Genomic DNA, 27,964 nt, shown 5'->3' with positions numbered 1-27,964 from the left:
TTGCATATCTTGGATGTGATTTGTGCGATTCGGGTGTATCTGGCAGCCACGGAGTCCTCTTAGAGGTCAGACTCGCTTTTGTGGTTACACAAGGACCAAAGGAAGGGCTGGCCGCTTCTTCGGCTATCATCTCCAGATGGATCAGACAGACGGTGACAGGCCTATTCTATTAAAGGTCGGGTTCCTCCTTTCCCTGTTACGGCACATTCTACTTGGGCACTTAGTACTTCTTGGGCCTTCCGTCATCAAGCGTCAATATCACAGGTTTGCAAGTCGACCACTTGGTCGTCAGTGCATACCTTCACTAAATTCTATAAAGTAGATATTTTGGCATCTGTGGATGCTTCTTTTGGCTGCAAGGTTTTGCAGGCTGCTGTTTAAAGAGGGGGGTTCCCTCTTGAGGGGTGTTTTTCTTCAAACTTTTATTTTTCAGATGGGGCTCCTGTGACCCGGTTAAGGCTCCTGTGTCCTGGTTAGGGCTCTTGTGGTTAGCCTTGGGTTATTTTCCCCACCCCTCATTTTTCTTTGGCACTGCTTTTGGACATCCTAATGGTCAAGATTAAGGAAGCGCTGTGTCTGTCGATGAACAAAGGAGAAAATGTGATTTTTGTACACCCTGTAAAATCCATTTCTCCGAGTTCATTGACGGACACAGCACCCACCCCTCTATGAAGTAGCCAAGTTTTATGTTCTGCCTAGTCCTACTCCTGCAGAGGTTATGTAACCCAATGGTCAAGGTTAAGGAGGCGCTGTGTCCATCGAACTCGAAGAAATGGATTTTACGGTGAGTACAAAAATCCCATTTTCAGAGCCGAGATCGTGATCACATGAACGGCCGGATCGCTCCTTTGCTCCTCTGACAGATCCAGCAAGAGAGGCGGTGATTCCCCCGCTGACATCAGTCGGGAGGGGAGGAGGAGGAGAGAGCCGACCAGTCATGTGATCGCGATCTCGGCTCTGAAATTAGGTACTTAAAGCAATTAGATTTATAAATCATACACAGAGGAGGACACTGCATTAGGAGACAGCACTGATGGTGTATACATGTTAGAGTTATTCAAGCAGCGGGGGGGGGTGACATATGTCAGAATGACGAGCGCAAAGTGGTTAAGTTCTCCTGACTGGACATCATATGACGTCCAGCAGGATAAGCCACAATAGCATGCCCGCGGGGGCAATCGTTGGTGTGGCGTGTCAGTCTGGCACACCGCATCACTGATCTCTGTAAAGAGCCCCTGACGTAGGCTCTTTACCATGTGATCAGCTGTGTCCAATTGGACACAGCTTATCACAGCGTAAACAGGAAGAGCCGTTTATCGTCTTTTTCTCCAATCGCACTGACAGACGCGAGTAGAGGAGAGCATATACACAATTATGCTTTCTAAAATATATATTTTAATTGTTTATTTTTATGATTTTACAAAATGCTAAGTGAGCAAACAGAAGAAAAATCTAAATTATTATTTAGATTTGGTGTGACTACCCTTTGGCTTCAAACTAGCATCAATTCTTCTAGGTACAAACAGTGCTTGTGCACACAGCTTTTGACAGAACTCTGCTTGTAAGTTATTCTGAACATCTTGGAGATCTAACCACAGATCTTCTGTGGATGTAGACTGCCTCAAATCCTTCTGGCTCTTTATGTAATCTCAGACAGACTCAATTATGTTGAGATCAGGACTCTGTGGGGGCCAAACCATTACTTCCAGGACTCCTTGTTTTTCTTTACGCTGAAGGTAGTTCTTAATCACATTGGCTGTATGTTCGGGGTCGTTGTCCTGCTGCAGGGGAAAAAGGAAAGTGATGGCCCTTTTTCAATTGGTTAATTTATTTATGGGGAACTTTCACAGCTAATTTACTTGCACTTCACTTTGATTTAATTTACTTCACATTTCATGAGCCTCCCCGGTCTCCTAGAGGGATGGTCTGGGAGCCTTAGAGCTTAGGCTTCAGGTGGGGACAAATGGATTTGCAAAGGAGCAGCATTACTGGTTGCAGCAACTCTTCGCTCTTGGGCCTGCATTTTTTACAGCAAGCATTCCGTGGCCACACAAAACACACCTCTTGTGGGAGCGGTGGGGCACTGGCAGAGTTGAAAGTTTCTCCTAGGATAACCATCACACTGGATGTTTTTTCTTGTTTAAAGATTTTATTGAAGTTTCAAAAATTAAAACATCAGGCTTACATCTTACAATGAAAGAAGAACCGCAAAAGTACAAATGAATACAGGGAGTGAATGTAATTGGTCGGAATTGAGAGCCGTACAGATAATGGCTATATTGTGGTACGGATTGTGGTATGGAGATCTATAGGAATTAGGAAGGAAAGGGATTTCACTGTGTTAGGTTTGTGTGACAGTAAGGGATGCCGAAAGAGGTCCCATGCTGCCTGTCCACCCCTAGTGGGAACATGCTGTGGACAGGAGGGGCCTCTTCCTACCTGCCCCAGTGTAGGATTAGATCCAAAGGGGGATTATGACCTCCGAGGTAAGGATAAATTGGGTAGAACAGAGAGCCATATTTTGTGTACTGTCATCAGGACGTAATATCATACTTAAATTTAGGGCTGCAACTAACGATTATTTTCATAATCGATTAGTTGGCCGATTATTGTTTCGATTAATCAGATAATAACCTTAAAAAATTGTGGTGTATAATTTAGTTAATATGTAAAGTTAAAAAAAAAAAAAGGCAATTTTTCTTAAATATCTATATGCAGTGCTAAATATAAATAACCAACTATATGGTTAGGGAGCAAAATCTCTAATCCACATACTGTACATACTATTAGAGGTTGAATCAGATAAATATCATCAGACTCAGAGATCAAATTTTTTATGTAAAGAAAAAAAAATTTAGACTGTTTTGCCAATTTTCAGACAGAACTAATACCTTATATACTGGTTTTTGTTCAGAAATATACATTAGTTTTTAAACTGAATGTTAAAAGCAAGTGAAATTTTCAAATGACATTCTTTCATTCAGCAAATGTACAAAGATTTTTCTTTTGAATTTTTTTGAATATTCTGGTCTGAAAATCGATACGTGTATGGCCAGCATAAGGCTCTGTTCACACCTATGCAGTTTTCTTTTGATCCATTTCTGCAGTGCTTTTTGCTGTGCATTTTGAGTTTTTTGCACACGTGATTTTGCTGCAATTTACGTTTTGTATTTTGCAAATACAAATACAAATGCAATGCAAATGCTATTGAACCAAAAAAAGCATCGTTTTGCGTTGAAAAAATTCATAAGACTTTTAGAAGAAGCAGCATGCTTTTTTTTTTTTTGTATCACCTGTCAAAACAGGGTTAAAAAACCTAAAATTGTCCCTTTATAGTACAAAAAGAACAAATAATCGCTACTATAAGGGGTTTATTTATACTGTGAAACAGTGAAAGTAAAATAAATATATATAGAGAGAGAACATAATAAGAGAGCATAACCCTATGAGGTGCAACCACCTTATGGGCGGGGTTCACAGGATACAAAGGCGTGACCCCACTCGGTCGTTCAAGTAGTACCGTGTAACCTTTTCTGTGGAGCCCAGGTCCTATAGTTTCCATAGGATAACTTTACATTGAGGGCTGGATCTGCGGCAAAGTTTCCAAAGGGCTGCTGCCGAGAGAGTACCCTCCGTTCAAGCTGGTCATAGTAGGGACCCAGGCGACGTAAGACTAGATAGTTACTAGCATAGTCAGTCCATCGAATCTTCGGAGGAGGGTGTAGAGTTGTTGAACCATCCTCTTTTGTAGAGATTCTGGTGTGTGGAATTCAGTTGCCCTGAGCCGCCCATTTTTTGCTTCTGAGGCAATTGAGAAGCTGAGCGCCTGCGGGAGGGATCCCTATGTGGTGTTACTTCCAGGAGGCCCAGGTCTGCTAGGGCGGACTGCAACTCTTCGGCCGTGTGACAGACGTATTTGGTTTCCAGGTTAGTGAATCTAACAGAGAATGGGAAACCCCAATGGTACACAATTTGGTTGTGTTGAAGCACCTGCAGGTGGGGTTTAAGAGCTCGGTGTTTGGCCTCAGTGAGCGGGGATATGTCAGCGAATAACTGATATGTGTGGCCTTGGAATGACAGGGAATCTGTGCCCCATGCTGCTGCCAGCAGCTGTTCCATAGTACGATAAAAGTGAAAGTTTGCAGTTATGTCACTGGGCGGGCCATTCGTTTTACTTGGGATCAGGGCCCTGTGAACCATGTCCATCTCAAGTCTGTCTACTGGGATGCCTGGTTGTAGCTCTTGAAATAGGGCTAACATGGTGGCATGCAGATCTAGAACTGTCTCCGGGATACCTCTGATCCTTAAATTGGATCTTCTGTTCTCCTGATCTTCAAGCCGTTACTGCAGAAGCAAGTTTTCCTCCTTGAGGTTTTCAAACTCTGCTGTGTAAAGCTGTGTATGGGTCTCTAATTCATTCACTCTGACCTCCAGCTCTGCTGTTCTCTGCCCCAGTTCCCTGATCTCGTGAGTCAGGTTATCAGTAATGTGGTCTGATGTCTGCTTAAGGGCCTTGTGAAGCATTCGTATGAACTGCTTAAACATAGTGGATTGTGTGACTGATTGGGAACTGCCTGTGTTCGAATCAGACCTGTTATCGTTCTGTGATTTCTAGCCGTGGAGCTACAGCTGTGCTTTGGCTGATCGCGGTGTGCAGGGCTGTGTTCATGAGGAGGAGGCGGCCGGCGCCATCTTGGCCGAGGGTCTGGATAGAGAATCCTTGATGTTGCCGACTTGTATTTCGATTTGGGGCCCCCCAGGACCATGATCGTGTGCTTGGTGATCTCCGTGAGGTCCGAGGTGTCAGCAGGAGGTGTTGTGCTTCTGTTACTGCGGGTATGGCTCTGGTGTGGTTCCCCGTGGAGCGGAGCTCTAATCGTGCATGTCTTGCTCGGTCAGGCTCCGCGCATGCGCCCCTATACTGGATGTTTTTTTTAACACAGTGCCCTCTTGGCTGACTATGGGTGCTGTGTTCAGCAAGGGTCCCTATGAACAGGTCAGCAGGCCAATGTCTCACAGACGTAGGAGTGCTCCATAACCGGTTAGAGAAACCATGTAATCATGTAAACCATGGAATTTCAGCATTTTCTCCCTCCATATTTCATGCTTTTAAATGTTTCTTTGAATCCGCAAAAAAGAATTGCTCTTTTGCACTCCTTTGATCATCTTGTATCTCAAGGAGTAATCGTTCCGGTTCTAGAGGATAACTGTTTTCAAGGTTTCTGCTTAAACCTCTTCATGGTTCCAAAGCCAAACGGTGATATTCACCTCATCTTATATCTCAAGAGGTTCAAAAAGTTTTTGTGGATGCAGAGGTTCTGGATAGAATTGGTACAGTTAGTGGTGGTTTCTCTCCAGCAGGGAGATATCCTGACATCAGTGGATATCAAAGACGCTTACGTGTACATTTTTTTTTTTCCCCCTCACCAATGGATTCTGCGGTTTGCAGTGGAGGGTCGTCATTTTCAATTTGTGGCCCTGCCATTTGGTCTCCCCATAACTCCAAGAATGTTCACAAGGTCTTGCCTCCAGTTCTGATTCACCTGCAGACCTTAGGTATCCCTATTATTAGATGCCTGAGGGAGAAATTGGCTTCTCTGCCAGATACCAATGTGTCTCACACAGTATGCGCTCTGAAGACATTAAGATGGGTTCTGAATTTACAGAAATCTGCCTAAGTCCTGGTCCAAAGGTTGGAATGCTTGGGCCTGACCCTGGATACTGTCAAGGCACGAGTTACCTTCATTCCAAAAAAATGTCTTTGCTCTACGGACTCAGGTAGAATTGCTTAGGACTCTGAAAATCCCTAATTCGCCTTTTCATGAGGGTCCTGGGAAAGATGGTGGTCTCCTTTTTGAGGCGGTTTCCTTTACCCAGTTTTATTTCAGGCCTCTACAGCAGAATGTCTTGATGGCATGGGACAGGAGGATGCAATTAGAGGACTTCCCAATGTCTTTACATCCCAGCACAATTCTGTCTGTGGACTGGTAAATATCCTCACAGATGCTGGATATAAAAAAAAAAAAAATCCTTTTTCATCCTCTCTTGGAAGGTATTGACAATGGATGCCAGCCTGATGGGTTGGGGGGAGTTATAGAGAATCTATTTATTCAGGGAAAATGGTCACCAAAGGAGAGGTTGTTGCCCACGGACATCCTAGAGCCGAGGAGACACCAGAAGTTCAGTGACCTAGGATTAAGTGAATCTCATCTTGTCTTGGGCGGAATTTTATGGCCCAGCAGTGTCCGCTGTGCATGTTCCAGGTGGTGGAAAATTGGCAGATGGATTTCCTCAGCCGTCAGTAACTGCCAGGGAGGTGGGCTCTGCACCTGGAGGTGTCTGCCGGGGAGGTGGCTCTGCACCTAGAGCTGTTCGAGGAACTCTGTCGATGGTGGGGCATTGCGAATGCGGATCTTCTGGCATCCAGGTACACTGCAAAGCTGGACAGGTTTGTCTACGGGACCAGGGATCCTCAAGCGTTTGCGGTGGATGCTTGGGTGACACCCTGGGGACAGGTTTCCTTGGTTTCTGCCTTTCCACCGTTGCGGTTTTTCCTTCATCTACTTTACGAGATTTGGTGGAAGGAATTACAGTTATTCTAGTAACCCTGGTTTGGCCCAGGACATCGTGAACACGACGGCAGGCGGTCCTTGCCTTGACACAAACTTCTTTCGCAAGGTCCAATCTCTCTTCTTACATCTTTTTTTTTTTTTTTTTCATCCTTCTTCTTTACAGTCACTAGCTTTAATGGAATGACTGTTGAGGCTCAAGTCTTCGAGAGACAGAGGAGTCTGTTCTGGTCATTTTTTTTTTTTTTTTAATTCTTTATTTAAGGGTATGCAACAGAACACAGTAGTATGACATGACAGCACAGTCCCAACAAAAAATGTCAGCAGTGACCAGATGGAATTGGAAATCACATAAATCAACTATATACATTCTGTCACTTTGGTGATAAGTCATGTCTAACAAGTCAGGGTCTTATTCAATACTAAGTAAGATATAACCACGTGTAGATAATTAGTTGTAGGAACATGGCTCCCATGTACACACTAAGAGGATCAGATCACTTATAGGCACGCATCAGTTGTAAAGTAGCGGCAAGTGGTGCCCCCCTTCAAGAAGGGAGCATCCTCCTCCGCCAAAAAACACGGCATACCGTGTGGTCGGTGCATACCGAAAGGCATTTTTGGGTGTTTTTTGTTCAAAAGGAGAAAGCTGGACACAGTGTCCAAAGAGGGGGGAAGAAAGAAGAGGAAGAAAAAGAAGAATGAGAAAAGGGGAGGCAGGGAAGGGGAAAAAAAGGGGGGGGGGGAGCTTCTGTGGGGTTGACAGTAATAGGAACCGAGCTTCCAGAACGAAGTACCTTCAGATAGTTAAGAAAATGTTAAATATTCATCCGAATAATGAAACATGTCCCAATGCAGCCAGCACTTGTTTTGCTCCTCTGTCTTATCCCTGAGGACCGCAGTGAGGTGATCCATCCATTAGATATAGTTCACCCTGGCAAACCACTGTGTTATAAGGGGTGAGGTTTGTTGTTTCCACATACTGGGGCTACATGCCCTAGCAGCATTTAAAAGGTGCTTCAGCAAAGACTTACAGTATCTCCTATTCAACATAGGGGTCAAATTAAGAAGCACTGCTGCAGGGTTGTCAATGAGAGAGTAGTCTGTAAGTTTGTGCACAATTTGGAGTACCTGTTGCCAAAAGGGGCGAATCTTTGGACAGTCCCAGAAATATTGTGCCGTTCTGTGTGCCACATCTCCAACACAGTGGGCTGTGTCCAAGGAAAAGGGACGCCAATACAGCAGGGGTCCTGTACCAGCGCGTCAAGATTTTATAAGACATTTACTGATATTTGCTACAGAGGGAAGATTTGTGAGCAAAAAATAATATTCAATTCTTTCGATCTTCTGAAAATGTGAAGTTTAGATCTCTTTCCCATTTGAGCAAATATGGTGGATCTTTTTGAGACGTGACTGCGAGTAAAATACCGTATGAAACGGAGAGAGATTTTCGGATAGGACCTTCTCCCAAACAAAGGTCTTCAAATGAAGTAGTTTGTCTTTGAAACCCGGAATGATTTGGAAGGGATCGGAGGAAGTAGGTTAGTTGTAACATTTTCCACTGGCCAAGTGCTGAAGAGTTGAAAGAACTATACCGTTCTGATGGGTGGGTCCAACCAGATGGGCTAAGGAAGGAAGGAGCTCTGACTAGGTTTAGATTTTGATGGAGTTGAAAGGTTCTATCAGCCAAACCCAGAGCATATCTGGGTGACCAAGGATGGGAGTCAATGGCGAAGGGAAACTGGAAGTAGCTGCCAGTTTGTAATATCTAGAAAGTTCTATCAAGGTAGATTCAATCAAGGAATGGGGAGGTGCTACTCAAGAGTGGTGGACTCCTGACCAGGGAAGGCGGGCTAGGGGGGCAGTCACTGATTTTTGTTCCAAAGACATCCAAAGTTTGTGAGAAGCGTGTCTGTGCCAATGGACCACTCTGGCCATATGTACCGCTATACAATATAAGGCGGGGTCTGGGAGTCCGACGCCACCCCTGAGCTTAGATCTTTGCAAGAGTGCCTGCTTAAGACAGGAAGGCTTACCTTGCCAAACATATCGGATAAAGGCTGTTCGGATCTTTTGAAAAAACTCTTGTGGCAATTTGATTGGCAAGCTTGCAGGAGATATAAGAGACGTGGCATGACGTTCATTTTTATGACCTTACATCTGCCAAAGCAAGAGACTGCCAAGGATTTCCATTTCTCTAAATCTGCAGAAAGAGTAGCCAATAAAGGTTGGAAATTATATTGGAAAATAAATTGGAGATTGGAAGGGATTCTAGTTTCCAGTTATTGGATGGCTTGGGGGGCCCATCGAAAAGGAAAGTTACTACTGAGATGAGAAATGGACTGAGGCGGGAGGTTAACGTTGAGGGCCTCTGATTTTTGTAGAAGTTAATTTACTTTAAAGTCTGACAATTCTCCATACATACAGATTTTAGATAAGAGAACTAGTAAGGATACGAGCGGGTTTGACAATTAGAACAACAAATCATCCGCTTAAGCCGCTACTTTGTGATGGTGCGTACTAGTTTCAAGACCACTAATGTCTGGGTTATTCCTAATGTGCAGAGGTTCCAATGATAAAATGAATAGGAGTGGAGAGAGGGGGCAACCCTGTCTTGTTCCTGTCATGGTTATGCAATAGAGTTTTCTCTGTCAGCTTACCTGTCTCCATGTGTTCATCTCTAAAGACCAGCTGCCTCTCACCTGACTGGTTTTATAACCTCTCCTCTAAGCATGGCCCCAAACCAGACCCTATCAGGGAACCCTATATTAACCTGTGAACTGCAAGCCAGCAGTGCTGATCAACCATTGTGTGTTAGCCTCCGTGTGTACTTGCTGTGTCTCCTACGTCTGATTCCTGTTACCGACTTTGGCCTGTTCTCGACTCTCCCTGTCTGCTTGTTACCCTGACCTTTGGCGTGTTATGTTTATCCTTGTCTGCTAGTCGCCCTGACCTTTGGCTTACCCCTTACTTCCCTGTAGTTCCAGCTTGCTGCCTCCTTCCTCTTCTCCTGTAGCCTACGGTGAGCGTGAGCTGTGAGACCCTGGGGGCCACGACCTGGAGCCAGACTGCAGCGCAGTCCATCCTCACCACTAGAGGCTCTGGTGAACACCCGCTGGCTCTTAGACTTCGCGCCCTGGGGAATCTATGCTCTAGCTCCCACTGGGATCCATGTTAGTTATCCTGTAGACCTGCTTCCTGAACCTTCCAGGGTTCAATCCGCAGCAGTCAGTCCTAGGGTCCACTACCTTAGCGGTGCACTTCCGACTCCTACAGAGTGCATCTGTCACCTGGTCCCAGGTGACCTGACAGTTTGATCAGCCTTGGACCCGGCTGATGTGCCGCTACCCGCAGATGATCTGTTGCAGGGCTTAGTTCGCAGACTTGAGACCCAGGAATCGCATCAGACCCAAGTGATGCGATTCCTTCAGGATTTGGCATCCCGTTTTGAACAGGTTCAGGCCTCATTAGGACCCCCGATTCAACAACCTCAACCGCTATCTGCTGCTGCACCTATCGCACCAGTCATTACAACTGCCAGCTCCAGCCCGTTTCTCTAGGGACTCCAAGGCTTGCAGGGGGTTCCTTAGCCAGTGCACAATTCATTTTGAACTTCAGCTCCAAAACTTCCTGTCCGATCGGGCGAAAGTAGCATATATTATATCCCTCCTGACCGGCGAGGCTAGCTTGGGCTGCCCCTCTGTGGGGTGGTTTCTAACCTGTCTGATTTCTTGAAACTTTTTCGGAATATTTTCGAGGAACCGGGTCGTGTCTCCTCAGCGGCTAGCGCTCTTTTACGTCTCTGTCAAGAGTCCGCTTCTGTGGAACAGTATGCTCTTCAGTTCCGTATCCTCACAGCTGAATTGAGCTGGAATAATGAGGCCCTAGTTGCTACCTTTTTACATGGCCTCTCTGATAGAGTGAAGGATGAATTAGCAGGAAGATCCCTTCCTGCTGATCTGGACGGTGTCATCGCCTTGTGTAACCAGATCGATATTCGCTTTCTGGGGAGGGCCCTGGAAAAAAGACGCCAGCACTCCCTGTTCCTTAGGCAGCTTGAGCTCCCAGTCCCTTCTCTTTGATCCGAGGAGCACCCCCTGCCCGCTGAGGAACCTATGCAGCTGGGTTGGACCAAGTTGTCCCCTGAAGAACGCGCTAGGCGCAGAACTCTGGGCCTGTGCCTTTATTGTGTGGCCAAATGTCATTTTTGTGACACTTGTTCTCTTCGTCCAGAAAAACGATTGGGGCTAATACATCTGGAAGGTGGAGTTTTAGACCCTGAAGTATCACCTTCACCTTCTCGTCTTCTTCTTTCTGTGTTCCTTCATGTCGGCGCTTCCTCTCGTTCGGTCTCGGCACATCTGGATTCCGGAGCCGCTGGCAATTTCATAAAATGGGAAACTGCATCTTCCATGAGATTTACCCTTTTGCCCCCTTCAACGCCATTGGTGGTCTTGGCGATTGATGGCACTGTTCTGCCAGGGGGTCCTATCCGCTTCCAGACCCTTCCTGGTAAGATGTCTGTACGGACACTCCCCAGGAGTGGATATCCTTCCTTGTCTTACCTAAAGCTTCATCTACTATCATATTAGGTCTTCCTTGGTTACGGTTCCATTCTCCACACATTGACTGGACTGCTGAACGGATCCTGGCTTGGGTGTCCTCCTGTTCCTCTTCCTGTCTACTCAAGGTCACCCCAAAAGAGAAACTTCCTGTTGCCACCATCCCAGTATCTTCTGCTCTTCCCGCTGCATATAGCGATTTCTGGAATGTCTCCTGCAATAGTCGGGCTGAGGCACTCTCTGGGTCATGTGGCACTCTGGATGAGGAGCCCACCTGTGAACTTGAGCCGATCATTCACTCCAGTTTGCATGGTCATTTACCTTTGCCTGTTCCTGGACACCCTTGGACGCACACCCAGGCTGATTCGTCTACCAGTTCCACAGTCGCTACGCCCTGTGATGCGATTCTGGTGGTCGCTGCACCTGGCAGTGCTGTTCAGTCGGCCTCTGCAACAGTTCAGCCTATGCCCAGTGAAGCTATCCAGCTTGACTTCTGTGACACATCACTTTCTAACCAACCTGGTCTCAGGGATCCACTGACTTCTGCCCAGTCTGATGATCCTGTGTTGGAAATCCAGCTCATCTTTAAGGGTCTGGGGGACCCTGCTCAGACTCCTGTTGGTCTTCTTATGCCTTTACCCATTCCTAAGAAGCCCTTAGCCCTCAATAAGTCCTCTCGTCCTCTCCCTACCTCAGTTTCGGTCTCTGAGGATAATCTTAAGCTGGCTCTTAGACTCCGCGCCCTGGGAAATCTATGCTCTAGCTCCCACTGGGATCCATGTTAGTTATCCTGTAGACCTGCTTCCTGAACCTTCCAGGGTTCAGTCCGCAGCAGTCAGTCCTAGGGTCCACTACCTTAGCGGTGCACTTCCGACTCCTACAGAGTGCATCTGTCACCTGGTCCCAGGTGACCTGACAGTTCCATTACCAATCACAAAGGATCTGGAGACTACTCCGTTCACTTTGACCGTGGCTGTGGGCATCGAGTACAGGGCAGAAATCCAAGATAGGACCGAGCTCGGCATCCCAATGTGTCGTAAGGTGGCCTGGAGGAAGGTCCAGTTCACCCCATCAGACGCCTTTTCAGGGTCGGTGGAAAGGAGAATGAATGGTGTATTAAGATGCTTGACTCTCGCTATAACATTAGTAGTTCTTATTGTGTTGTCTTGTGCCTCTCTGTTGCGGATAAAACCGACCTGATCAATGGGAATGATACGCTGGAGAATAGAACCCATTCTCTTTGCCAAAATTTTTGTGAACAATTTTAGGTCGCAGTTAAGAAGGGAGATGGGCCTATAGTTGGCACAGAGGAGTGAGTCTTTGCCTGGCTTTGGGATGACCGAGATACTTGCCCTGAGGAGATCTGGAGGCATGGCCCTCTAAGATGGCGTTTAAAGACTTGGAAAAGTGGGATGCCAATTGCACCCCGAAGATTTTGTAGTATGGGGTTGCAAAACCATCTGGCCCCGACGCTTTTCCTGCTGGCGATCCAGCTATTGAATCCGAGAATTCCTCTGCAGAGATGGGTGCCGATAGCAGCTCAACTTCCTCGTCAGTGAGTGAAGGTAGCTTTGCAGCCTGGAGATAAGCTTCTATCGCTGCAGACTTCTTCAGGGTACAAGCCGCCACGGGGGATGAGTGTAAGTTTTGAAAGTTGATATAGCTGCAATGTAGGATGAATTGCGTCGGGTTCGTATAGCGTTCGCCAGGGACCTACTACACTTGTCTCCAAATTCGTAGAATGTTCTACGTGCTTTCAAAAGCTTATTTTTGGCCTGGAATAATGAGAGGTCTCTGATCTGCTCCTGCAAGCTGATCAGGGCGAGATTTATGGTGTTTTTCAAGGTCATGCAGTTTGGATAATAAACTGGATAATGTTTTCGCCTTATCTTGTTTAACTCTGTGGCCATGTTTAATGAGAGCTCCTCGTATATAGCACTTGTGTGCCGCGCAAAGGAGAAGAGGGCTAGATACTGAGTCTTTATTGGTCTTGAAGAAGAGTTGCAGCTCCCTCAAGACATCTGTTTTAATGTCAGGGTCCTGTAGAAGGGTTTCATTAAGACGCCAAGTGGTGGACCTAGGCATTCGGTGTTGTAAAGCTAAGTCCAATGAGATCGGGCGTGGTCTGACAGTGCAATATTGCCAATGTGGGCACTGGAAACTAGTGGAATCGTGGCATGGGAGACGAGAGTTTTGGTTATTTCTACCTTTTCTGAAGGCTAGGAAGGCAACTTCAAGGAAGATTCGCCACAGAACGTAAACATTTTTTATTGCTTAACCACTTCCCGACCGCCGCACGACTATATACGTCCTAAGTTTGAACGGGGATATCGTTGTTATGGCAGCAGCTAGCTGCCATAACCCCGGTATCCCCGTTTTCGTGCGGCGGCCGGCTTTCAGATAAAAGTGGTCCCTGCGGCGGATTCGCCGCGAGATCACTTTTATCGGTGGCGGGAGAGGGGCCCCCCCCCCTCCCGCCGCGATCCGGTGCCCTCCGCCGCTTACCGGAGCCGTCGGTAGCGGCGGAGGCAATCGCGTCCTCTGCCGTTGTGTGTCAGGAGATGAGTGAGGCCAAGATGGCGCTCACTCGTCTCCAAGATACTGCTGGGCGGAAGCGACGTCAAAACGTCACTTCCGTCCACGCCTCTTAAAGGCATATTTTTTCAAATGTAATTTTTCTAAATGACTTTTTTTTTTTTTTATTGCATTTTAGTGTAAATATGAGATCTGAGGTCTTTTTGACCCCAGATCTCATATTTAAGAGGTCCTGCCATGCTTTTTTCTATTACAAGGGATGTTTACATTCCTTGTAATAGGAATAAAAGTGACACAATTTTTTTTTTTTTTAAACAGTGTAAAAATAAATAAAGTATTTTAAAATAAATAATAAAAATTAAAAAAAAATTTTTAAAACCCCCCTGTCCCGACGAGCTCGCGCGCAGAAGCGAACGCATACGCGAGTAGCGCCCGCATATGAAAACGGTGGTCAAACTACACATGTGAGGTATCACAGCGACCGGTAGAGCGAGAGCAATAATTCTAGCCCTAGACCTCCTCTGTAGCGCAAAATATGCAACCTGTAGAATTTTTTAAACGTCGCCATTTTTGAGGGTAAAAGTTTGACGCCATTCCACGAGCGGGCGCAATTTTCAAGCATGACATGTTGGGTATCAATTTACTTGGCGTAACATTATATTTCACAATATTAAAAAAAATTGGGATAACTTTACTGTTGTTTTATTTTTTTATTCAAAAAAGTGAATTTTTTCCAAAAAAAGTGCGCTTATAAGACCGCTGCGCAAATACGGTGCAAAAAAAAGTATTGCAATGACCGCCATTGTATTCTCTAGGGTGTTAGAAGAAAAACCATATATAATGTTTGGGGGTTCTAAGTAATTTTCTAGCAGAAAAACCTGTTTTAAACATGTAAACACCTAAAATCCAAAACGAGGCTGGTCCTTAAGTGGTTAACCACTTCCTGACCGGCGCACGCCGATGTACGTCGGCAGAATGGCACAGCTGAGCAAATGGGCATACCTGTAAATCCCATTGAATTCCCCGCACGCCGGCCGGGAGCTCCGTGAGTCGGGTCGCGGGTCCCGCGGATTCGATCGCCGCGGGGATACCCGCGATCGCCTCACAGAGAGGACAAATGGGGAGATGCTGATGTAAACAAGCATCTCCCCGTTCTGCCTAGTGACAGTGTCACTGATCTCTGCTCCCTGTCATCGGGAGCAGAGATCAGTGACGTGTCACAGCTAGCCCACCCCCCCTACAGTTAGAAAACACTCCCTAGTATTGACTTAACCCCTCCGCGCCCCCTAGTGGTTAACCCCTTCACTGCCAGTGTCATTTACACAGGAATCAGTGCATTTTTATAGCACTGATTTCTGTACAAATGACAATGGTCCCAAAAATGTGTCAGAAATGTCTGATGTGTCTGCCATAATGTCGCAGTCACAATAAAAATCACTGATCGCCGCCATTACTAGTAAAAAAAAAAAATTATTAATAAAAATGCCATAAAACTATCCCCTATTTTGTAAATGCTATAACTTTTGTGCAAACCAATCAATAAGCGCTTATTGCGATTTTTTTTTTCTTTACTAAAAATATGTAGAAGAATACGTATCGGCCTAAACTGAGGAAAAAAAATGTTTTTTTAATTATTTTTTGGTGATATTTATTATAGCAAAAAGTAAAAAATAATGCGTTTTTTTTTTTTCAAAATTGTCGCTATTTTTTTGTTTATAGCGCAAAAAAATAAAAACCGCAGAGGTGATCAAATACCACCAAAGAAAGCTCTGTGGGAAAAAAAGGACGTAAATTTTGTTTGGGAGCCACGTCGCACGACCGCGCAATTGTCAAGCGACGCAGTGCCGAATCGCAAAAAGTGCTCTGGTCAGGAAGGGGGTAAATTCTTCCGGGGCTGAAGTGGTTAATGTGAGTATGGTATGGGTCACATCTTGGCCTTTCTCAAAGTGGGAGTGGATCTGAGATTGGCTTTGGGTTAGATTTTGACTTTTGCAATGTTTTTTCAGAGGCTGATTGCTTCACATTCCTTGTTGCATGCGTTTGGTACAGGATGTCATGCGTATTGTTCCACTAGTTAGGGGGAACAATGTGGGATCTCAACTGTATTACAGAAATCTCAATTTGAATGCATCCTGGATTTTCTTTTAGTCCTTCTGATGTGAAAGGTTGTTTTTCTGGTTGTTATTACTTCGGCACGCAGTGTTACAGAATTGGCTACTTTTTCCTGTAAGGAAGCATTCCTGATGCTCCACATGGACAAGGTAATTCTTCGGCTTCAGGCATCTTTCTTATCTAAGGTGGTTTCTTCTTCCCACCTCATTCAGGACATTGTGTTGCCATCTTTTTGCCCTTAACCGCAGACGCTGGGATACAAGACTTTTCCCACTCTGGATGTGGTTTGTGTTATCAGAAGTTTTCTTCAGTCGGATTTCCTTTTTGTGCTTCCTGAGGTTCTGAAAAAAGGGTGATGCTGCTTCAAAGTCTAATTTCTCAATTATTTTGTCAGCTTATTTATTTATTTATTTTTTTTTTTTTTCAATACTTTTTTTTTAAAAAGAACACACGGTAAATACAGAGACCACAACCCTAAAGTGTACACCAAGGAACAATTCCAGCTTATTTCTTAAAGGGGTTGTAAAGGTTTTTTTTTTTTTTTTTTTAAATAACAAACGTTATACTTACCTCCATTGTGCAGCTCCTTTTGCACAGAGTGGCCCCGAACCTGGTCTTCTGGAATCCCTCGGTGGCTGTCTCAGCTCCTCCCCGCAAGAACTAAACACCTTCATGCGAGCTCTCTCGCATGGTGTTTAGTTCTTGCGGGCGCGCTCCCGTGATACAGCGACTGTATCACTCGGCCCCGCTGCGTCATTGGATGTGATTGACAGGAGCGCGAGCCAATGGCTGCGCTGCTTTCAATCCATCCATTCTAGCCAATCAACGGCCAGGCTGAGCAACGAAACCGATGTCAGGAGCGAGCACGGGACTTTCAAGGGGTCAGGTAAGTAAAACGGGGGGGCTGGGGGGGCCGGCATTGTTGGATGTTTTTTCACCTTAATGCATAGGATGCATTAAGGTGAAAAAACGTGAACCTTTACAACCCCTTTAAACCTTAATGCATCCTTTTATCCTGCTGATTAGACAACGAATGGGGCAGCAGTACATGGATAGGTATTAGGCTGTGCTCATTCTTCCTGTCAGTTCGTTTCTTGTCAGTTCAGCTCCAGATGGCAGAGTCAGTCTGAGTGTTGCTGATAGAAGGCTGATTTCAAGTCCAATGAGTATTTAAGTTAGTTGTATGTAAACATTTCTAAATGAATACACAGCTGCATCAGTTGGTATTTTTTTTATATTTGCCTGAACCTCAACTTCTTTAAAAAAATGATTTTACAATTAATTTCTATTTTAATTATGCAGATGCCTTGTTCACATGTTCAAAGACACAGTTGTAAAGTACTTCAAGATACGTCCTTTCAACAATCTGGTTGTGCTTGATCTTTGTCGTCATGAGGTTCGCTATGGCTGTTTAAGAGAAGATGAATGCTTCTATGCTCATAGCTTGGTGGAACTCAGGGTCTGGGTCATACAGAATAAAACAGGTGGGACAAGTTGCTTCAAGAAATGTCAATATTGCTTTGCTTCAGTTAACTTTCTTGTAACAGTGGTTCTATTTATTTAGGAATTACAGTTGAAGAAATTGTGCGAGAATCTCAGAAATATTGGGTAAATGAGTCCAGTGCACATAAGCCTCAGGTAAATTTTTGGATTATTGTTACAATTACCAATCTACAGGTATACATTGGGCTTGAGTTACTAAAGTGGAAGAGTGCAAAATCTGGTGCAGCTGTGCATGGTAGCCAATCGACTTCTAACTTCAGCTTGTTCAATTAATCTTACTGGTTTCTATGCAGAGCTGCACCAGATTTTGCACGCTCCACTTTTAGTAAATCAACCTCATTGTGTATGGATAATATACATACTAATTCTTAATTACAACATAAACACTTCTAAGACTAAAATCCTTCCAACTGACAGCATGAGCAAGAATCTGCTTTTTATATGTACCCAACCCATCACCAAACAGGCACAATCAAAATCTAAATATGCGCAAAGTCACTCAAACATTTCCCATTTCCGCTTTTCTTTGGATACAAATTCTGCTTCCTGTTATGTGCAGATATGTTATTTTTGGACAGTTATCCCAGTGACAGTTTTTTTTTGTAGTTGGTTCTATATCTGCAAATTCCTAGTAAAAGCTATTTTTTTCTTCTAGATTATATAGTATATAATTTATTTAATTGCTGGTCATACTATTATTTTTTACTATACTAAGAAAAATGAAAAATTAGTATTCCATCTGGAAGTGAAGTGAAATGCATTAATGTTGACCTTCAGGCAAACAGCTAAATACACAGATAAAACACATACTGTATATGAGAGCAGTTTAACCTGCCAAATGGTTTGTTTTTCTTTGCATAGTATTTTCCATGTGTTCCAATGGCCCTAGTTCACACCAGTGCAGTGCATTCCAGTGCAGTCAACAAAAGTATAACATGTTGCATTTTTTTCTGTATGGAACTATTCTGGAACATGGCAAAACACATGGAAAACACACCAGTATGGATGTAAATGCACCAGAATGCACATTTCCTGCATTGAGATACAGAAAAAAAAAAGAGAGGGAAAAAAATGCACCAGAATGTATCACAAACCCTTCTAAATGCACGTGCAGAAACGCATCTATAATGCAGAAATTCTGGTGTAAACCAGCCCTTACAGATCTCCGCACCCTGTGGCATTAATGTATTTGTGTTCTTTATATCTCTGAGTTCACCTTTAACCATTACTGTTATGCACACACAGCTTTTTAACCACTTCGAGCCCACGCTATAGCTGAAAGACGGCTACAGCGCGGACGCCAATTGCCGGGAGGGCTTCCCTGGACGTCCTCCTGTTTACTTCCCGTGGGCGCACATCGGGGAAATTCTGTGCTGGCCATGTCCCTTGAACACAGCCAGTCACAAATCGCTGTAAATGGCCAATCACAGCGGCCGTTTACAGCGCGATCGGAGCTTCCAATGAGAGATGATCTCATATGTAAACATATGAGATCATCTCTCATCGCCGGCTCTCCCTCCTCACACAGAGACAGCGTGTGAGGAGGGAGAGCGAACGGCTGCAGCAGTGAGTGTCAGAAAAAAAACAAAACGGAAAATAAAGTGACCACAGTACCTGTCAGTGCCATCTGTCCCCACTGCCATCTGTCAGTGCCTTCTGTCCCCAGTGCCACGTATAAGTGCCATCTGTCCCCAGTGCCACGTATAAGTGCCATCTGTCCCCAGTGCCACGTATAAGTGCCATCTGTCCCCAGTGCCACGTATAAGTGCCATCTGTCATCAGTGCCACATATTAGTGCCATCTGTCATCAGTGCCATCTGTTATCAGTGCCACCTGTCAGTGTCACGTGTCATCAGTGCCACGTATTAGTGCCATCTGTCATCAGTGCCACGTATTAGTGCCATCTGTCATCAGTGCCACATATTAGTGCCATCTGTCATCAGTGCCATGTGTCATCAGTGCCACATATTAGTGCCATCTGTCATCAGTGCCACGTGTAATCAGTGCCACATATTAGTGCCATCTGTCATCAGTGTCACGTATTAGTGCCATCTGTCATCAATGCCATGTCAGTATCACGTGTCGTTGTCCTGGTGCTCCAGGGCCTTCAAAAGTTTAATAGGTAATCAATAAGTTAGATGTGTAATTTATGCTCCTAGAACACCTGATGGTGCTCCCTGCATGTTGGGCCCCTCTATGTGGCTAGGCTCTAAAAAAGTCCCACACATGTGGCATTGTAATACTCAGGAGGAGTAGCAGAATGTATTTTGGGGTGTCATTTGTGGTATACACATGCCATGTGAGAGAAATAACCTATTACAATGACAATTTTGTGGGAAAAAAAAATCTTCATTTTGCAAAGAATTGTGGCAAAAAATGACAACATCAAATACCTCACCATGCATCTTACTAAATACCTTGGAATGTCTACTTTCAAAAAAGGGGTCATTTGGGGGGTATTTGTACTTCGCTGACATGTTTGGGTCGCAAGAAATTAGATGGGCCACAGTACATCAGGTGTGATCAATTTTTTATGATTTGCACCACAGCTTGTAGACTCTATAACTTTCACACGGACCAAATAATATCCACTAATTTGGATTATTTTTACCAAAGATATGTAGCAGTATAAATTGTGGCCAAAATTTATGAAGAAAAAATAATAATTTGCTAAATTTTATCACAGAAACTAATAAAAATGCGTTTTTATTTCAAAATTTTCAGTCTTTTTTCATTTATAGCGCAAAAAATAAAAAAACCCAGAGGTGATCAAATACCACCAAAAGAAAGCTCTATTTGTATGAAAAAAAGGACAAAAAATTCATTTGGGTACAGTATTACATGACTGAGTAATTGTCATTCAAAGTGTGAGAGCGCTGAAAGCTGAAAATTGGTGTCTGGGCAGGAGGGGGGTTTAAGTGCCCAGTTGTCAAGTGGTTAAACACACTGGCTGTTATAGTGTTTACGCTTGTTAAAGTGGTTGTAAAGCCACTTTGTTATCTTCCTAGAATCCCCTATGTTCCGTTAATTATGTGCCCCAATGTATGTTCTATATAACAAAATATGTCGCTTTACATTTTATTTCAGAGCGCCGCTCGGCGCTCATGTCACCTCCTGCCACTCTCCTCCCCTGATCTGACAACTACTGTGGGAGGGGCTGATAATTTCCTGCTGAGGTCAGCCGGGAGGAGAGGAGGAGAACAGCTGGTGGTCACGTGAGCACCAAGTGGTGCTCTAAAATCAGGTATAAAGTGGCATTTTTTTTTTTTATAGAACATATACTCACTGGAGCACATAACTTAATGAAACATAGGGGATTCTAGGAAGATAATAAAGTTATTTTAGCAGCAGGAGGGGAGGGACGGGGAGCAGATTGGCAGAAACTATCTGACAGACAGGAAGGGGGAGAGAGACAGTGGGATGATGGAGGCATGTAAACTGACCACGGTAATCATTTATCAGCAGCCATGATAAACGTGGTCAGTTTACAGAGGGGTGGGCAGCACCAGGCAGGATCAGCCAAGTATTTTAGACGATAGAAAGGGACAAATTACACAGCACAAGCACTGTGCTGTTGTTCATGCTTTAAAGCAACAGGATTCATTTATTTTTTTGGGATTACAACCACTTAGGTCCCATTCACACCTGAGCGTAATGTTTTCAGGCAGAAAGTCGTGCGATTTTTACTGCGTTTTTGCCGCGATTTTGTACAGGTCAAAAGGTCACCAATGTAAAAAGCAGAAAAACGCCCAAATCTGCCTAAAGATAAAGTTCCAGAACTTGTTTGAGCTTCAGGCATTTTGGAGCTTCTGTGTTCAGGCATTTGGAGTGGAGATGTGAACCATCTCCATAGAGAATAATTGATTTTTTCCCCTCCAGCGTTTTGTAGCTTGAATCTTCAAGCTACAAAACGCTCAGGTGTGGATGGGGCCTTAAAATTTGACTTATTTGTGTGACTTTACAAGCAATACTATGGGAATGTTTTTGCCTTAATGCACGGAATGCATTAAGTTATATTATATGTATATATATATTTTTTAATTTTTTTACTGAACATATGGGTTTGATAGGCAAAATCATTTGCAACTGTCACCTTTTTAATCTCTGCTTTTAGAAAATATATATAATCACAGTTAAAACACACTGAGGGGTGAACACTTGAGTCCCCCCTAGTGTTAACCCCTTCCCTGCTAGTGACATTTACACAGTAATCAGTGCATATTTATAGCACTGATCGCTGTATAAATGTCAGTGGTCCCAAAAATGTGTCAAAAGTGTCCGATCTGTCCGTCGCAATGTCGCAGTACCGCTAAAAATCACAGATCACTGCCATTATTAGTAAAAAAAAAAATTAAAAAATAATAAAAATGCCATAAATCTTTCCCATAGTTTGTAGACGCTATAACTTTTGCGCAAACCAATCAATATACGCTTATTGCGATTTTTTTTTTTTTTTTTACCAAAAATATGTAGAAGAATATACATTGGCCTAAACAGATGAAGAAATTTGTTTTTTAAAAACATTTTTGGGGATATTTATAGCAAAAAGTAAAAAATATTGTATTTTTTCAAAATTGTCGCTCTTTTTTTTGTTTATAGCGCAAAAAAATAAAAACCGCATGAGGTGATCAAATACCACCAAAAGAAAGCTCTATTTGTGGGAAAAAAAGGATGCAAATTTTGTTTGGGTACAGCATTGCATGACCGCGCAATTGTCAGTTAAAGCAACGCAGTGCCAAATTGTAAAAAGTGCTCTGGTCAGGAAGGGGGTAAAATCTTCCGGGCTGAAGTGGTTAACATTCAGGTTATACTGCTGCCAAGAGTACTGGATACTGGCAAACAAAAAAAAAAAACTGTAAGTCAGCCCAGAATAACCCCTCCTACTACAAGCATGCCTCAGTTTTTTGATGGTGTCCTAGGAGGATGAACATCTGTTTTCAGCTCTGCTGCTGAAAAGACTAACCTATTAGTTTGCTAACACTTTTGTTCTTCAATTTTTTATTTAATTTTTTTGTTCTCTTTCAGTCAAGACTTTTCTCTACACCACTACTTGAGGTTTCCCCGCCGATTGGTAGCTATCTGATGCATTCATCATCGTAGCTTTTAGACTGCTGCATACAGACGCCACTGGACAGAACATTGCAGAAATAGCCTGGAAGTGACTGTCAGGCACTGGGCTCCATGCTTTCCAGATTTCCAGACTTTGCTCTGGTAAAAGTTTGCCACAGGGTGCTTTTCAGGTTCAGAGCTACTGGCACTGCCTTAGTGCTTGCCCCGCCTGTATAGACTAACCTATTGAGTAGGCTGGTCAGGCCAAAGAGCAGGAACTCCTTCATTTTCACTGGTCATGGGTGCCATTATTCCCCATTACTTCATTCTTTGCCGCAGAAAGGATTATCGCCATTCACCTGAGCATTGAACTCCTCTGCTAGGCGAAGTGTCACCCGCTGTCGTGCTCTCATTCCTGCCATACAGCATCGAGGAAGCATCCGCCATTGCTGCTTTGGTTGCAAGGAGCCCTGTTGATCTCTGTTCTTCGATCTATTCTTGCTTCCTGCCTACAGTGACTTTGGTCCCCTCCGGCCATCTGATCCTCTTGTCACTGATCCTCACCCGCTACGGGCTGTCCAGTTTTCTTGAGCACTTGGGGTCTAAGCCTATATGTTACCTTACCACATTACAGATTCAACATTTTAGATTCTAGACACTGGGTGGCAGACAGTCCCACTGTACCAGGTGCCTTTGGCTCATTTTCTACTAAGAATTCTAAGGTTTCTTGCAGCGCACTACTGATAGTGCCAACGCCTGCAGTCTGGAGGCCAGCTCTCCTCTGCTGTTAAAGTCGCTCCCACTCTCTGATTCCTCTTTGACTTCATTGGGTGTGGCTGGGTCCTTTGCCCTTTTGTCTTCAATATGGCCATGCAAGACTTTATGTCCAAAATTATCCAGTCATTTGCTGGGGCCTTGTTGTGCATCAGGATACAAAAATTTTTTAACAAACAAGAACATCATATGGTCAGTATGGATTACCCCACGTATGGAACTCATAACCATCCAGACTTGTACACAACAAAAATATGCCTTCTCCTGCCCAGTCACTTTTCATCTCTCCCCCCACAATATCTTGTCTCAGGAGGGAGGAGGTGGGGATAATGCTGCGGTGCATTGACTGATAACTAACCCTTCTATTCGACAGTGTCCCCGTCATCCTCCTCCCGCAGCACATCCCCAGTGTGCTGAAACGGGCGCACAATGTACCGAATGATGCCTCATTTGGCCATGTGGCCTTGGAAAACAAAAAAAAGAGAGTAAGAAAAAAAAATGGAAGGAAGAAAGAAAAAAGAAGGAACGTAGGAAAGAGCAATGCAAAGGCAGGTGTGCACTCTAGTCTGTAAAGCCAAAGAGCCGGTTCACACGGGGGCGACTTGTCAGGCGACCTAGCCGCCTGACAAGTCGCCTCCCGTTCTGTACAATGGAACCGTTCTAATCGGAGCAATGCAAGTCGCTCCGACTTAGAAAAAAGGCTCCTGTACTACTTTGGGGGCGACTTGCATAGACTTCTATACAGAAGTTGTCTTGCAAGTCGCCGTGGCAGTCGTGTGCAGGTCGCCTCGGTGAGGCGACCTGCAAGTCGTGCCGCTTCTAGTGTGAACCAGCTCAAAAGGGTGCCTGTTTTTGACAGGTACCCTTCCCCACTTCCGGGAGACAGCGCTGTCCCTCTGAAGTTTGGGTCCCCCCTTCCTCCACTACCAGCCCAGTTAGAATGCACAGCGCTCTACGCTCATTCGCAGTAGGGAACCAGCTGGGAAGCCTAAAGGCTTCACTGCCGGTTTCCCTTACAAGGAATGGCATTTGCAGCACCCAAGAGCCAATCTGAGAATCGGCTGGGGTGCCGACATCGCGGAAACCCTGAACAGGTAAGTGTCCTAATATTAAAAGTCAGCAGCTACAGTATTTGTAGCTGCTGACTTTTAATTTTTTCCGTGAGGGGGTGGAACTCCTCTTTAAAGGAGACAATTTTGGCTCTTATTGATGCAGTGCACATCATTCTGAAAATAGAATATCAGCCTGTTGCTTCTACCTGTAGTGTTTCTAGTCTTGAACTCAACTCTTCAGAGAGCAAAGATTTTACCTTTGCACCCCTTTTCCAACTTTTTCTTAATGGAGTTTGGAAGCACCTTGATAAGCTGATTGCATCCCCAAGAACTTGTTAGCATTGTATCCATTTTGCACAGCTTTTGTTCAGAAATGGTTAGTTGCTAATGTGGATCTGGCCTTAACAAGGCCCTTACTATACTGGTGGAAGATCCACTTTTCTTTAATGACCCAACTGATAAGTGCTTGGAAGCCCTTTCCAAGTCTATATTCTGGATGGTGGGTTCTTCTCTACACCAGATCCTGGCTTCGACTATACTTTGTCAAACTATGTCTGACTGATATAAATCCCTTGAAAGGGATCGAGCCACTGCTGCTGTTGATCATTTGCTTTTTGAACCTATGGAGCAGATGGCTGCAGCATTCAATTTTAGTTGTGATGGTTCACTAGAGGCCTCGCATCTAATCTTTTGCATGTGCCTCATGTTGGTATTAGTGTGTTTGGCTAAGGTGCTGGACTGTGGAGACTTTGTGCAGGAAGCACTTGATCCACACGGCCTTGAGAGATACCATCTCTTCAGACTGGCTCACGATAACATTATCAAGGATGCCACTCGTGGCAAGAGCATACATCTTCATTCGCTAGGGAAGCCTAATGCCGCAGACTTTTTGACTGGACTGGTCCGACAGACATTTTCCATGGACTTCCAACGGACTTTCCAAATGAACGGACTTGCCTACACACGATCACAACAAAGTCAGAGGGATTTGTACGTGGTGACGTACGACCGGACTAAAATAAGGAAGTTGATAGCCAGTAGCCAATATCTGCCCTAGCGTCGGTTTTCGTCCGTCGGACTAGCATACAGACGAGCTGACTTTTCGATAGGAACTGGGTCCGACGTAAAGATTTGAAACGTTCTAAATCTAAAGTCGGTCAGATTTTCCACCGAAAAAGTCCGCTGCAGGTCCAATGAAGCCCACACATGGTCGAATTGTCCGCCGGACCAGTCCGCTTGAGAAGTCCACTCGTGTGTAGGCAGCATTAGGAATAGATTGCTAAATTCTCTGCCCCTCTTACTGTCAAGAAATGTCCCTTTCATTACTCCACTCCCTCAACGGTGGGACCCCCTAATCTTAGTTTGCAATCCACCCACAAAGTCTACCATTTCAAGTCTTCCAAATCTTTAGACAAGCCTTCCTTTGCATGAAGGTGCTCCACTGCTTTACGGAGTGGGGGATGCCTGTTAACTTTTGTGGATGCTTAGACGCTAGCATTCTGGATACTTGAGTTTTGCCCACTACCCCTCTTTGTTTCCTCACTTTCTACCTTCCTGTGCCCGCACAGACTAGCAGGTCTTGTTCGACTGCTCTCTAAACTTCTGGATCAATGTGTGATTGCCCTAGTCCCTGAAATGTTTCAGAGGTTTTATCCCAACATGTTCACTGCTCCCAAACTGAAAGGAGACATTAGTCCAATCTTGGATTTCAAGGCTCTGAATGTTTATATTTGAGTCTTAATATTCCTGATGGAATCCACCAGATCTGCCATTGCCTCCCTCCTCCAGGGAAACTTCATGACTTTAGTGAACATCAAAGATACTTACTTGCATGTTCCCATCTTTCTAGTGCATCAGCAGTTTCCACGCATTGCTGTGGGGCCCCTACACTACCAGTTTATGGCATTGCCTTTCAATCTTCACTTTGCATCTTCATTGTTCAATAAAGTGTTGGCTCCAGTGTTAGCCCTGTTGCATTTCCATGGCATCACAATTGTCGGATAATTAGATGACCTGTTGAGAGAACAATCAGCGAGGACTCTGTTGGACAAAGTATACCTGTCAATATGCTAGAGGTTCGGATGGATCCGCAAACCCTTTAGAAATCGTTGCCGGAACAGACTCATTGCTTTAAGCATCAGGGTCTGATTCTGGACACTTCCCAGGCCAGAGTCTTCCTTCCCCAGAAGATGCACCAGACTTCCCAGTGCCAGGTTTGAACTCTTCAGTCCAGAAGCCATCCAACTCTCCACGTCTGCATGAAAGTCAGGTCAATGATATCTTCCTTCAAGGCAGTCCCCTTTGCCCAGTTTCAAGCTAGAAATCTGCAACACAACATTATGTCGTAGTCTGAAAATGTAGTCTCATCTCTGACTTGGTGGCTCAGGAATCAAGCTCTGGAGTCCCAAATCCTTTCATCCCATCTTTTAGAAGATTCTCTTGACGGAAGCAGGTCCTATTCTGGGCGGAACATAGCATTTCAGCTTTGTTAGCTTGATACATTCCAGGCTGAGGCAATTGGCATGCAGATTTTTTCACCTGGTAGCGCCTGTACTCTGAGGTCCTCTAGGATCTGTGTCGCAGGTGTAGGATGCCAGATGTGTCCTCAAGGTTCAACAAGCTGAACAAGTGACTATTTAGGTATAAGGATTCCCTGGTTGAAGCAGTAGATGCTCTAGTGACTCTGTGCGACCAGTACACCCTGATCAATGTATGTCCTCCCCTGAAAAATCTTTCTCAACTGCACTGCAGGTTCGAGATGGAGAGCATTCCAGTGATGCTCATTGCTCCAGACTGGCTCTGACAAACCTGATACGCCAAAACAGTTCAAGGTTCTGCACCTCCTCCTATTCATAATCACTTTCCCCATTAGCAATTGTGTAAATATATTATTTGAATAATAACCATATATCATTGAATACACACCAACAAATAAAATCAAATGCTAGTGCTCCATACCTTCAAAAGTGCACCACCAGTTACAGATTCATTCACTAGATTTATTTGACCACTCATTACAAGATGTTCAAAAAATGCTGTATAATGATGCTTGATAAACAGGAAGATGACTTCCTGTTTCTTTAAAATTTTCGTAAGGTTCCATTAAGTAATGCACAAAGGGTCCATAGCGCAAAAGCAATCCAGCGCTGCTGCCTGTGTCTTAGAAACATGTCTCCCTCTGCTCTCTAAAGATAAAATAAAAACTAATAGTGCTCTCTCTTTAAAATGTTTATCAAAGGTAAAAATATAAAAGCTCAAGTTAAAAGGTGCATGAAAGCTGTGCAAAAGGATAAAAACTCATCCAGAGCCTGTCTGTCTCTTTCAATGTTAGCAGCTCTCGCAGCATTTACCTTAAAAGGGAAAGGCGCAGTATGGATCAGGTCCCACCATGCGAGGTGAGAGTCCATCCTAATATTAATTTGAAAAAAGAACATGAAGTCCACCGTGGGACCTGGTTACCATAGGTCCATACTGCGCCTTTCGCCTTTAGGGAAATGCTGTGAGAGCTGCTTAAACAGTTAAGCAGATGACAGGCTCTGGATGTGTTTTTATCCTTCTATTTTTACCTTTAATAAACATTTTAAACAGAGGGCACTATTCGTTTTTACTTTATCTTTGAAGAATATATCTGTGCCTACCTGTGGGGTGAAGGAGATAGAGTTGTGTTATTGCACCCATCCTTTAAAGGGAAGAGGCACTAACAGAACATACTGTACAGTGGAGGAGACTAGGTGATGCTATTACATTACATATATCCCCTTAAAGGGGAAGGGCGCAGTATAGAGCTATGGTAACCAGGTCCCACCAT

General features: G+C 44.4%; 1 protein-coding gene across 1 annotated transcript in view; it reads left to right on the top strand.

Annotated features, from left to right (window-relative positions):
• Nucleotides 1–27,964, top strand: part of ZC3H7A (zinc finger CCCH-type containing 7A) — a 166,257-nt gene that overhangs the window by 95,427 nt on the left and 42,866 nt on the right. Inside the window, exons 16-17 of the mRNA XM_073591074.1 lie at nucleotides 17,081–17,262; nucleotides 17,343–17,416. Of these exons, the coding sequence (XP_073447175.1) occupies nucleotides 17,081–17,262; nucleotides 17,343–17,416 (256 nt within the window). The remainder of the gene's footprint in view (nucleotides 1–17,080; nucleotides 17,263–17,342; nucleotides 17,417–27,964) is intronic.

The sequence above is a fragment of the Aquarana catesbeiana genome, linkage group LG06, assembly GCF_042186555.1.
Source record: "Aquarana catesbeiana isolate 2022-GZ linkage group LG06, ASM4218655v1, whole genome shotgun sequence".
In the NCBI taxonomy this organism is placed as follows: Eukaryota; Metazoa; Chordata; class Amphibia; order Anura; family Ranidae; genus Aquarana; species Aquarana catesbeiana.
This window is presented reverse-complemented; position numbering and strand designations above follow the sequence as displayed.